The sequence below is a fragment of the Podarcis gaigeae genome, assembly GCF_964106915.1.
Source record: "Podarcis gaigeae genome assembly, chromosome: 1".
Lineage (NCBI taxonomy): Eukaryota > Metazoa > Chordata > Lepidosauria > Squamata > Lacertidae > Podarcis > Podarcis gaigeae.
The window spans coordinates 42,311,447-42,325,119 of NC_139678.1; the positions used below are offsets into that span (position 1 = coordinate 42,311,447).

Here is a 13,673-nt window from a genome sequence, read left to right on the forward strand (position 1 = left end):
GTTATCAGCTAATGATTTATCAACCAACCAATCAACCCCTCTTTCCAGGGAACTCTGAGAATTGTAGCTCTGAAAGCGGAATAGGGACTCTTTCTCTCAGCACCCTTAACAAACTGCAGTTCCCAAGATTCTTTAGGGGAAACCACGACTGTTTAAGTGGTATCCTAGTGCTTTAAATGTATGGTGCCTCTGTACCCTACAAAACTCTCTTGCTATCTTGTATGGTCAGTGGGCAGGTGGGAGCATTCTCTCTTCCTTACCCCCCCTTAGCAGAGTCTGTAACCTGAAGCATATGTAACCCGAGGTACCACTGTACTGCCTTTGATAGTGGAAACCTGTTGATGGCCTTCTCCTCCATGAATTCATCTAACCCTCTGTTAAAGACCTTTCATAGTTTGGGGACATCACCAAAGCATGCTAGGCTTACTGCACATAAAGTGGCACAATGACATCCCTACATCATGTCGCTTTCTGCACAAAGGTTATGAGATGCTGCAGAGCCTTAGAGTACATGGACCTGCGGAAGAACCACCGTGGCCTCTGTATTTGCCAATATTCTTCATTTGAAACATGCAGTTGTTTCCTATTCACTCAAAGACCGATATTAATCATAGATCAACACGGTGAATTTGTCATTTGTGCCAGATAATGCAGCGTATACGAAGACTGTGGTTGACTTACTTTTGAAAGATCTCACAGATAATTGGATGAACTTGCAGAACCACGGCCTCTTTAATGTGATTCTTCCCAGGGCAGATTCACGTTTATCACTTGTTATTTACAGAACTGTCAAAACTTACATTTGTTTTGACTGGCTGGTGATCAGCTCTTTCGTATGAACATGGCCTGTTGCTCTTTGTTCAATGCTGTTATATTTATAGTTATTTATTTGATATATGATTTACTTGGGGTATTCAACAGATTAAGCTTGAAGAATGAAGAAGATGATAGATATTAAATGAAGAAGATGATAGACGATAGATGATGATAGACGATAGATAGATAGATGATAGATAGATAGATGATATAGATAGATAGATAGATAGATAGATAGATAGATAGATGATGATGATAGATAGATAGATAGATAGATAGATAGATAGATAGATAGATAGAGATAGATAGATAGATAGATAGATAGATAGATAGATAGATAGATGATAGATAGATAGATAGATAGATAGATAGATAGATAGATAGATGATAGATACTATTCCTCCACACTTCATAGCAGTGCCTTCCATAGGATGGCTGGAATATAATAATAATAATATCTCACATGCACAAAATGCAGGAGTGGGCCCATCACAACTTTATAATTACTTTGCATTGTTTTCCTCTTTTTTACTCATCACTCATTGCTTCCCCCTAAATCTTACCACATGCAAACATTCATTTATTGCCCTCAACCACAGAAGGAGAGATTTACTCACTCACACAGTTGGGTAGTTATGTCTAGAACCCTTCCACTTCCTGCTTCTCAAGAGCCCCAAACCAGGGTGAATTAAAAACTACGGTACTCACATCATCCCACTTGATAAAGCGTTCACCTCTGGACATGTACTCCTTCACCTCAGGGGGGGTCAAAATAGGGGTAAGCACTGACATCTTGGCATTCAGGTCCTGACTTGTAGGACTCTTGTTCTCAGCTGCCGCCTCCTTCCTGTCTCTCTAGATCTCCTCACATAACGCTCTCCGTTGCTTCAGGAGCCAGAGATGCTTTATAGGCCAGAGAAAATACCAGGATGGCTCCACAAACTGAAAGCAGAGACGCTGATCTGCATGGCAAATTATCAGCTTTCCAGAAGAAACAGGTGAGCTCTGGGAAGCCAACAGCCCAGAGAATGTGGGGTGGACAGGCGGAGTTGATTAGCAGGCTGTTCCTTGCAGAAACCCACAAGCAAGGGCTTCCTGTTATGAACTTCCTCATAAGTGCTTCTGCTTCCCTCCTCTCAACTTTACAGTTGATTCATAAAGTATTTCAAAAGGGCTTGAAGGATTTCAGAGTTCCTTTTCAAAGCTGTTGTTTTGGTAACGTTTCCTCCCTAAAAAGCTAAGGGAGTGGTACTATCTGCACAACACAAACACGCGCACAGCTATGCCTGGAAACTTAGGGGTGGGTGTGGGGTGGGGACTTGTTGGTACCAAAATATCTCACTAGCAGTGAGAACTATTTGGGGTAAAACAAAGTCTTTTCACAAAGGACACTAAAGAATGGTAGCTAAAACTATGTTTCAGAGGATGGGAGGCCCACATGGACAAGAATGTACAACTGAATTTTTTAAAAATGGCTCTCTATTCTGCTTTCAATATTATATGGACAGGGTCACCGCTAGACATTTCACTGCCTGTGGCACAGTAGGAAATGGTGCCCCCTCCCCAACCCAAAATCAAAGTGCGTAGTATCTAAGGTCGACCAAGTTATGTTAGCATCTGAGGTAGAACATCCCACAAACACCCCTCCTCTATGGTAGCAAAATACAGTGATAATAAATTAGGCAGCAAACCATTTGCTGTCTTTCCATGGCACCCAAAATCTGCTGCCCGAGGCAGCTGTCTTGCTCTGCCTAATGGTTGGGTTGGCCCTGTTTATGAACAATATCTAACAGACAGAATAAGCACAACCCCGGTGACCTGGAAGTAACTCCCATTGAACTTAATGAGATTTTCTTCTGAGCAGATAGGTATATCTTTGCATTATGAATCCCTGTATTGCTCATTGTTGCAAGGGTCCAGACATATTATTATTATTATTATTATTATTATTATTATTATTATTATTATTATTTCTCAAAGGTACTGCTTCTTTTATAGTGCAGGGGCAATGCTAATCTTCTCTGTATTCAAAACAGAATTAAAACATTCCTTCCAGTAGCACCTTAGAGACCAACTGAAACAGTGTATCTGAAAAAGTGTGCATGCACACGAAAGCTCATACCAATAACAAACTTAGTTGGTTTCTAAGGTGCTACTGGAAGGAATTTTTTTATTTTGTTTCGACTGTGGCAGACCAACACGGCTACCTATCTGTAACTTCTCTGTATTGTTCCAGTTTTAGCATATGTGCTTTTATTGTGATATTGCATTTTCCCAGCTATTAAAAGGCCGCATTTTGCAGTGTGAACTGTGTGTGCTTTAAGGCAACCTATTTCTATTACGCATTCATCCTGATTTAGTTGCAGAGATTAGACTAAAGCCAGCTATTTAACAAGAGTCAACCTGATTTGTTTGTAGGGAGGTTAGATGATGTTGCATCAGAGCAAGAGTTATCCCACACTTTCCAGTAAATTTTCCCATCACTTCCTGATCACAGAAAAGTTGCACAAGACCTTCAGATCCATATTAATTGTGTGACCTGGTACTTTCATGGTAATTACAAAATGTAATTTGAAAACGAATTCATGACAGTTTCTTACCCTTTAAAATCATCTACCATCTGGGGCACGCTGCCTCATCTGGCCTAATGTCTAAGCCATCCTAAGTGTAGCCTGGAATATTTCCAGTGCAATGTTTTATGCACTGGCAGAACACATTGCGGTGACTAAACAGCAGGAGAGAGGAGCAAACTGCATCGAAAGGAAGCATGTAAAAACATTTTGCCTTTTTGACTACAGCAAACAGGAGGTTTGCTCAAACCGCCAACTTGCTATCTAAGTGATTTCCATATACAAACTGAGATTTCATAAAAATCCTCCCTTATGCAAAAGTGTTATTTTACCCATTGTGAGTGTGAGAAAATGAGGATGAAACTGCCACACATCATTCAATCACTTTTTATGAAACCTGGTATCATAATCACACACACAAATATATCAGAACAGTTTACAACAATTATACACAAAACTAAACAATATAAATATCTTAAAGTCAGAGATTAGCTGTTATGCTTTAGCTGTATAGTATAGTGAAAACTGGGCTGTATCTGGAGGAAAGACAGTTTTAAAAGTCTATGGCACAGCTCTGAATATTGCTGATTCATTTATTTGTGGGAAATCTTTGCAACAATAACAATATAGGGAGGTTTCTCTGTCCATTCTCTGGCTATAATCAGAAGCAAAAGACCAATCACCGTCTGGAACATTTTATAACACTTGGCTCCTAAAGGCCAGTTCACACAGAAATGTTCCTCTGGAGTCACTGTAAACCTTTCTCCCATCTGCAGTTCCTCTCTCTTTTTCAGGGCTGGTCCAAGACCTTTCGCTGTCTGAGGTGAAAGACAAGATGGTGTTTCCTCTCAATTCTTCATACAGAAGCTGGCAGAAAGGTACTTGAATGTTACTTCAACATGGGTGAGGGGGGAAAGCAAGCCAGATTAGGAGAGGTGCAGTAGCACAAATAAGCTCTTGTGGCTGCTTGTATTAGCTGTAAAAAATGCACTACTGACCTTGAAACTCAGAAGGAAAGTTGGGCTTGCAACATACCATGACCTACACACATTGCTTAGTTCCCCACCTGTGTTCAGGTGATGGGAATCTGGACCTACTTCCTCTTGTATAACTGAACTCTTAGGTTTCCCTTCTGCTGTGAGACAATTACAGTCTTAACCAATAGGAAGAGAAAGAAGAATTTGTGGAACCACGTAGAAAGGTTTGGATATGTTGAAATCCATGGGCATTGCACATTCCAAAATGCAGGAGTTGATCTGCCACATCTTGCCTATAATTAGTTTTCCCCCAGGAAGATTTCCGTTCAAAAGTCTTGCATTAGATGTGGTCCCTCTGAGGAGGGCTGCCAGGTTGCAGCGAGCCTTAACCTTAAATTCAACTGGAAAAGATTGTGGCATCCTAACGTCGAAAGGATTTATTGTGGAATAAACTGACATGGATTCATGACTCCTCCAGACAACCTGTTTATTGAGCATTCATCCTGATTTGCTTCCACAAAGCTTAAGCAGAGGTTAAACTATATTTTGCTTTCGTTCAGCATTTATTCTGATTTGTTTATGACAGCGAGCATTCATCCTGCATTCATTTTTGTGGGGTGTTTATTTGCCTTCCCGTTAATTGTTCATTCATTCCATACTTTCCCCATCAGTATTAACCATGAAAAGTCTGCTTCTTTTTAAAAAGTGGATTTCTTGCACTAGGGCAACAGAACACTTTAATTGCTCAAACCTAAATTTATGGTATGTTCTTGAATCCCTCCTGCAAAATAGTGACAGTCTGGAGACATCCAGATGCATGAAGTGCTAAATTAATATAAGAATATAAGAAAATAAGAAGAACCCTGCTGGGTCAGGTCAAAGGCCTATTTAGTCCAGCATTCTGTTCTCACAGTGGCCAGCCACATGCCTGTGGGAAATCCACAATCAGGATGTTAGTGTAACAGCATGCTCCATACTCTTGGTTCCCAACAACAGGTGTTCATAAGCCTACATCCTCTGAAAGTGGAGGTACTCCCAGGGCCGGCCCACCCATGAGGCAGAGTGAGGTGACCACCTCAGGTGGCTGGATTCACAGGCTCAATAGAGATAGATATTTATTTCTGTCTTGTTCCTGATATAGATATTCACTCACTCCTTCTTCCTTGGCAGGGAGGAAACACTATTTTGTGGTTTACCTCAGGTGCCAAAATGTCTTGTGGCTAATAGCCATTGATAGCCGTCTCTCTTTCTCTTTCTATTATTCATTAGGTCTTCCTATGAAAGACCTAATGAATAATATTCTGGCAAATGGAAAACTTCCGAAAACCTGGAAGGACAGCTTTATTACTCTTATCCATAAACAAGGAACAGAAGCCTCAAACATGGCCAATTACAGACCCATTGCACTGCTAAATAACGATTACAAGATATTTGCAGACATTCTTGCAAATAGATTAAAAATGGTGCTGAAAGAGATAATTCATAAAGATCAAACCGGATTTCTTCCCGGACGATTTATGCAATCCAATATTAGATGTGTGATTAATGTATTAGAATATTTGGATATTAAAATTGATAAACCAGCAGCTATTATGTTGGTAGACGCTGAAAAAGCTTTTGATAACGTGTCCTGGAAGTTTATGAAAAAATTAATGGAAGAAATCGGACTGGGAGAAAATATTTGTAAAGGAATAAATGCCATCTACTCAGAACAATATGCAAAATTGATCATCAACGGAAGAATTACTGAGGAGTGCAAAATAAACAAGGGAACCAGACAGGGCTGCCCACTGTCTCCACTGATATTTATCTTGGTGATGGAAGTATTGAACAATCAGATAAGAAGGGATCAGCTTGTTAAAGGCATCACTCTGGGAAACAAAACATATAAAATTAAAGCTTTCGCGGATGATCTACTCGTTATGACTGAAAACCCTAAAGAAAGTCTGAAAAGAGTGCTGGAACCGATTAAAGAATTTGGAGAAGTGGCAGGCTTTTAAGCTGAATATTACAAAAACAAAAATGCTTGTTAAAAATGTAACCACAGAAGAAAAGGACGACTTGGAAAAAATATTGGGCTTGAAAATCTCTTCCAAAGCGAAATACTTGGGTATTTGGATCACCCCCAAGAACATAAACTTATTTCAGGATAATTACACCAAAACTTGGCTAGAGATTAGAAAAAACTTGGTAACCTGGAGTAAACTAAAATTAACATTTCTCGGTAGGATTTCCATTATAAAGATGAATGTGCTTCCAAAATTAATCTTTTTATTTCAAATGATTCCGATACTCGGTGAAGCAGGTTGTCTCAAGATATGGAAAGAGAAATTTCCAAATTTTTGTGGGAAGGGAAGAAACCCAGGATTAAACACTGATCTTAATAGACATAAAAGAGAGAGGAGGCTTTTCCCTACCCGACCTAAAACTTTATTATGAGGCAGCCTGTTTCACCTGGTTAAAAGATTGGTGCACGTTGCAGGATCCGGACCTCCTGGACCTGGAAAGTTTTGACAACCGTTGGGGATGGCACGCCTACCTAATATATGGAAAAGCGAAAATTCATAAAAAATTTACCAACCATATAATAAGAAAGTCACTCTTTGCTGTATGGGAAAAATATAAAAACCTGATGGAGCCTAAAGTCCCGTGATGGACTTCTCCAGTAGAAGCCATAGCAGTAAAACGGAAAAATACTCAGGAAAGCTGGCCAACATATAAAATACTTCTAAAAAATGAAGATAACCAAATAAAATTAAAAAAATTTGAGGAAATAAGAGAACACATTTCAGACTGGTTCCAATACCATCAGTTATTTGAAAAATTTAAATCTGACAAACAAAAGGGGTTCTCAGTAGAAACTTCCCGATTCGAATCTGATCTTGTAAATTCTAAAAGAAAAACTCTTTCCAAAACTTACCGACTCCTCCTTGACTGGACAGTCAAGGAGGAGGAGGTAACAGTGGCAATGGTGAGGTGGTCTCAGGATTTTGGCCATTCAATAACCATGGCCCAATGGGAAAATTTATGGAAGATCAATTGGAAATTCACAAATTGTTACACGATTAGAGAGAACTTTCAAAAAATGCAACATCGATGGTATCTAACACCATGGAAACTCTCAAAAATGTATAAAAATGTGTCAAGCAATTGTTGGAGATGCGGAGACTCAGGAACATTCTACCATATGTGGTGGACATGTAGGAAAATACAGGTATTCTGGGAGAGTATACACGCAGAACTGCAAAAAATGCTAAAGATCTCATTCAATAAAAAACCAGAGGCCTACCTCCTGGGAATAACAGATTTGGATATTCCACAAAAGAGGAAGGGTATCTTTTTATATGCAACGGCGGCAGCAAGAGTTTTGATCGCAGCAAAATGGAAGAGTAATGAAATCCCCTCTATACAAGATTGGATCCAAAAGCTGACAGAATATGCCGAATTAGATGGTTTATCAGAAAAAATAAAGAATAAATCCAAACAGGAATTTGTTTCTAAATGGGAGGTTTTCAAAGAATATCTGAAAAATAAATATAGTAGTTTAAATTCTGTTGCAGCATTCGAGGAACTTCAGTAATAGTTGCTAGGTAGAGAGAAGAAATTAGATTTATTGAGAATAAGTTTAATTATGAAAAAATGTGTATTGGCAATAAGTAATTTGAACTTGAAATATGGAATAGACGGGAAGTTGGGTCTTTAGTGTTAAGACCAATAGATGTTTTATTGTTTGTCAAGAAAATTATGCGTCTATGGTTATTTTTGTAATTTGTGTGTAATTTGATACTTGTGGGGGTTTTTTGTGTGTGTGTGTGTTTTCTTGTTTTTTCTTGTTGTATAAATATTTTTTTTTTAATTAAAAAAAAGAAGAAAAAAAAGAAAAAAAGATAGCCGTCTCTCTACACATTTGTCTAATCCCTTTTTAAAACCATCCAAATTGGTGGCCATTGCTAGAGGGAGCAAATTCTGTGGTTTAGTTATACACTGTGCAAAGAAGGACACACACACACACGCACACAAACATATATAATTTTTATTAAATGTTCTGTTTTACAATTTAGAATATTCATTGAAACAACCTTGAAATATCAATGACTTTCCTTCTTCTCTTTCCATGGTTCATTTTGCAAAACATAAATCCCTGCATATTTTACATAAACTAAAACATTCAGTATTCCATTATTACATCCATCAAAACTTATTTGCACTGTTGAATTTATTTTAATGCTGCCAATGTTTTCAGGTGTACACAATCCCCCCCATATATTCAATAAACATTTTCCAATATTCTTTAAACCTATGTTCTTCTTGTTCTCTTATTCTATATGTTAAGTCTGCAAGCTGCAGATATTCCATCAGTTTAAGTTGCCATTCTTCTTTAGTTGGGACTTCGCTCGTTTTCCATTTGGGGGGGCTAACAAAACACGGGCCGCAGTAGTGGCATGCATAAATAACCTTTTCTGACACCTAGGAATTTCTGTCTGGGTGATTCCCAACAAAAATGACTTTGAAGGACTTTCTTTTGCCTGCCCCAACTCTCTTCAACATTCAGCTTCGTTGTATGGTCCCAAGTTCTAGTATTATGAAAGGATTGTAAACAGTGAGTTCGAAAGGTGACTCTTTCATTTTCTATAAGGGTCTAATATAGCTGCCCTGCTGGAATTATCACCCGTAAAGAAGGAGATGTGGTTCTACCCTCTCTCCTACTTGATGCTTGGGCTCCAGGTGTGGGAACATAGCAAAGGGAAGGGGCAGAGAAGAACAATGGCTGCTAAGGCATTCCCCGCCTTAGAGGTGCATTTAATGATAACACTTGTTCTGTACGTCACAAACTCATGTAGATTTTGGCCTCTCCCCTAAGTTCTACAATTATACCGGTGTATAATTGTGTGTATCTGAAGAAGTGTGCATGCACACGAAAGCTCATACCAAGAACTAACTTAGTTGGTCTTTAAGGTGCTACTGGAAGGAATTTTTTTTGTTTTGACTATGGCAGACCAACACGGCTACCTATCTGTAATTATACCGGCAACGCTCCCTTTTAATTCTCTCTTTCAAAGTACAGTGGTACCTTGGCAGTTTTGACTGTAAGTGTTGCAATGAAGTACAGTGGTACCTCAGGTTACATATGCTTCAGGTTACAGACTCCGCTAACCCAGAAATATAACCTCAGGTTAAGAACTTTGCTCCAAGATGAGAACAGAAATCGTGCAGCAGCAGCGCAGTGGCAGCAGGAGGCCCCATTAGCTAAAGTAGTGCTTCTGGCTAAGAACAGTTTCAGGTTAAGAACAGACCTCTAGAACGAATTAAGTTTTTAACTCGAGGTGCCACTGTATTCTGAGGATACCTGGCTAAATACCAAATAAAACCTTCCCTTTTACATTTTTTGATTTTCAACAGTTGCATGAAATATTGGCATCTAGTGGCTGACCTGTGAAATTACATACTCTGCCATGACAGCATATAACAGACTCTCCTAAGGTGCCAGGATACAGGAAGTCCACGTCTTAAGGTGCCAGGATACAGGAAGTTCTGCAAGGGAACCAATGCCTAGGGGCTGAGGTCACTTTGCCCCCTCCCATTAAATATTTGAGGAGGTTCTCCCCCCCCAAAAATTGATGAGCATTGCCATTCAAATGATGTGTGTGCACCACATCTTGTGATCAATTATGTGGCCCCCTCCCCAATATTTTATTCAAGTTGGCACCCCTGCTGCTACATACGTAGCCCAGAATTAATGCTGGGTTAGCATGACTTGACCTTTGCTTCTCATTGCTGACCTGAGAAATTCTAAGAAAGTGTATTTGCAGTGTATGGCCTTAAGCCAATGAGATGCTAAGCCAAAACGGCCCTACATATTTCCTAAACACTGCACTTTCACATATATAACCTCAATCTCCCTCTGCAATAGGCAATAAAATGCAAGACATTCATAGATGTTACTGGAAACAGAGGCCTCAGTTGTGCAGAACTGCATTGCTTTGTGCTCTACTCAACTTCTCCATCTTCTGTTGTAAAAACTATACCATTATTAATTATTATTATTATTATTATTATTATTATTATTATTATTATTATTATTTCAATTTATATACCACACTTTATCAACAGATCCCACGGTGGTATACAACATTAAAAACTCATTACAGAACACCAATAATAAAAACATAATAAAAAGCATACTGTCAGACAGCCTAATAATAAAATAGTCATCATAACAGCAGTCCCCCACACTTTCACAGTTTTTAATATTATTACTATTACTTCCCCCCCCCCCCCCGACTGGACTCAAGGCAGTTTACAGATAAAAATAAAAATGGCTAAAACACAGAGAAAACAATAACTGAAAAACTATTAAACACTGACAGAATTAAAACTATATACATATATAGTCTATTTAAATGACACCAATAATTACAATTTATTCATTTATTTTAAAAAGCATGGCACCAACTCTTTCATTAAAAGCCAGTTGGAACAAGAAAGTCTATACCTGCTGGAGAAAGGACAAAAAGCTAAATCATGTGCCATAGTCTCAGAGTATTTAGGTGATTCTTGACTCTGCAGTCTCTAGTTTTATGAGGGAGGCTCTCTTTAGATGGTAGAGTGGATTGCTTTGCTCACTTCAAAATTTGATAACCCTTGCCACATTTGGGAACTATCCTGCTTAGTTCTGCTGCGTGAAACGCTGGACACCTGCTCCAAAGCCCTGCCCTGATGTTGCCTCTACCTCAGATGCTTGCAAAAGTTGTTCCTCGTCTCTCCTAGACATAAAATGGCTCTCTGATATAACCTCTAATTCTCTAGATGTCTTTACCTCACTCAATTTTTCTGATGGGCTGCTCGTGTTTCTTCCCATCTGGCGGTATAACTGTAAGAAGGCGCTGTACTCCCTTAAAAGCTCTTATCACACTGTTTTTCAAATGGGTGTGAATCTTTCTGGTGCAAAGAACGTCCATTTGCAGCTCCCTGCCTGCCCTGCTGGCGCTGCAGCTTCTTGCCACTATAAGAAAAAAACTCTTGCTATAACAATCATTGAAAACAAAATTAAATTCTCCCATTTAAGAGAAGGGATGACATTGGAGAATTCACATATTTTAGATTTAGAAGGTTATGATAATATTTTCGGTTGGCACACTTATTTATAGTATGAAAAGGTGAAAGTACATAAAGGATTTACAAATCATATAACTCAGAAAAATCTGTAGAGTATGGGATAAATACAAAAATCAGTTTTTATAAAAGAATGGAAATGGTTTATTGAATATTTACAAACAAACTGTAAACAGATAAGAACACTGGCAGGATTATTGTAATAAGCTGCAGTTTTATAAGAGTGTACATTTAAAATAGATGAATAAATGATTAAGTTGTTAAGCTAATTTGGAATATGCAGAAAATATAAAAAATAAATTTAAGGTACCGCAGAAAGAGGGGGGGAGGAAGTCAAATTTTGAAATGTTAAAACGATTGTAAAATTACTGAAATGTATAAAATTGAAAATCATAAAAAACAAAAAACATATATATCAGGTTCTAAGAGAACTAGATAAACCATTAGGCTAAGCATGCTGTGCCATAGGACCCTGGCCAAACCTGATGCAGTGCAGAAGTGTAACTTTCTGGAATTTTTATATCTTTCTTCCCAAGCTGGGCTTTGTTAAAATCTCTTCATTTCATAACATGGTGGCAATTTCCATATCACAATGGATAAAGGTGTGACCATGCTCTCAGGTAGAGGAACGTTTAATATCAGTAGCCTGGCTGTCTTGAAGAGTGAGGTGCAGAAAAGACGTTTTTATGTATACAACAGCCGTCCAGATGCTATTAGCCCAGAGATGGAAAGAAGATAAAGTCCCTACCAGAGAAGAACAGCAAATCAAATTGTTGAACTATGCTGAAATGGCAAAGCTGACCAGAAAGCTCAGGAATCAAGAAGACCAGAACGTTAACAAAGAATGGGGGAAATTTATAATTTATCTTGGAGACCACTGTAAGCAGACAACAACAACAACAATAACAATTTATTGTTTATACCCTACCCATCTGGCTGGATTTCCCCAGCCACTCTAGGTGGCTTCCAACAAAATATTAAAAATACAATAAAATGAAAACCTTAGCAGGATTACAGTAACACTTGTAATGTAGCAAGTACTATGGAGACAATGGAATGATATAAAATATAGATTATTGGAAAAGATGCAGTAGAAAAGGTTTAATAATAGGGCCCATGGAGGTGGGAAATCCAGAGATCCAGAGGAATCTGCAAATGTGGAAATGTATGATGGTATTGTTATAATTTTATACTTGTAAAACCAAATAAAAACTATTTCAAAAAACAAAAAGAAGAAAAAAGAAGAAGAGCAAGGTGCTCTGCTCCTTTCTGATTCCACCATTACTCCCTTATTTCTTTGGTCCATCTTCCTCTCTTGCAGTTGCGCAAATCCAGCATCCTGCCCTCTGTTGTAGATGGGACAGCAGAGCAGATGAAAAGACTAGGGCTGCAATCTTGTGCACATTTACCTGGGAGTAGGGATGGGAAATCGGCCCTGAGTGCTCACTGGAAGGACAGATCGTGAAGCTGAGGCTCCAATACTTTGGCCACCTCATGAGAAGAGAAGACTCCCTGGAAAAGACCCTGATGTTGGGAAAGATGGAGGGCACAAGGAGAAGGGGACGGGAGAGGACGAGATGCTTGGACAGTGTTCTCGAAGCTACAAACATGAGTCTGACCAAACTGCAGGAGGCAGTGGAAGACAGGAGTGCCTAGCGTGCTCTGGTCCATGGGGTCACGAAGAGTCGGGCACGACTAAACGACTAAACAACAACAGGGATGGGAGAGAAATTTGGCTGGGGTTTGGATTTTAATGCAAATTTCCTAATTCACACTCTCTGAAACAATAGGTCTGCAACCAAATCATGTGTACAAAAGCGGTGCATGTTAGGGGGAAGGGTGCATAAAAACACATACATTGGTGAAAATAGCACAAAAATGCATCATACGAGGCAAACGTGCTTGCAAAAAACATTCATTGAACTAGAACGCTGATAAAATTTTATTAGGACTTTGAAAGAAAATTCACAAACTGGTGCTGAAATGTGGAAAAATGAACTGAAAACTCAGAAACTGGAATTGGCAGACCTGTCCCTTCCTGCCTGGCGAAAACCCCACTGAACGTAGTGGGATGGACTTCTGAGTAAATTTGCACAGGATTGCACTGTAATAGAGACTCAGGCTTCAGCAGCTACAGCTCCCTCATTTCTGGCATTATTGGTGTATTACTGGTAAACACGCCACCTCAGGATTGTAA

The 13,673-nt window shown here is 39.0% G+C and overlaps 1 protein-coding gene across 2 annotated transcripts in view; it reads right to left on the minus strand.

The window, feature by feature from the left end:
* The window catches only part of PLCB2 (phospholipase C beta 2), a 53,240-nt gene extending 51,118 nt beyond the window's left edge, over positions 1–2,122 (minus strand). Inside the window, exon 1 of one of the 2 annotated variants that reach the window (XM_083744359.1) lies at positions 1,525–2,122. In XM_083744359.1, the coding sequence (XP_083600485.1) occupies positions 1,525–1,608 (84 nt within the window). In that variant the 5' untranslated portion in view covers positions 1,609–2,122. The remainder of the gene's footprint in view (positions 1–1,524) is intronic. The other variant, XM_083744362.1, reaches the window with a different exon arrangement.
* Between the last annotated feature and the right edge of the window lie 11,551 nt (positions 2,123–13,673).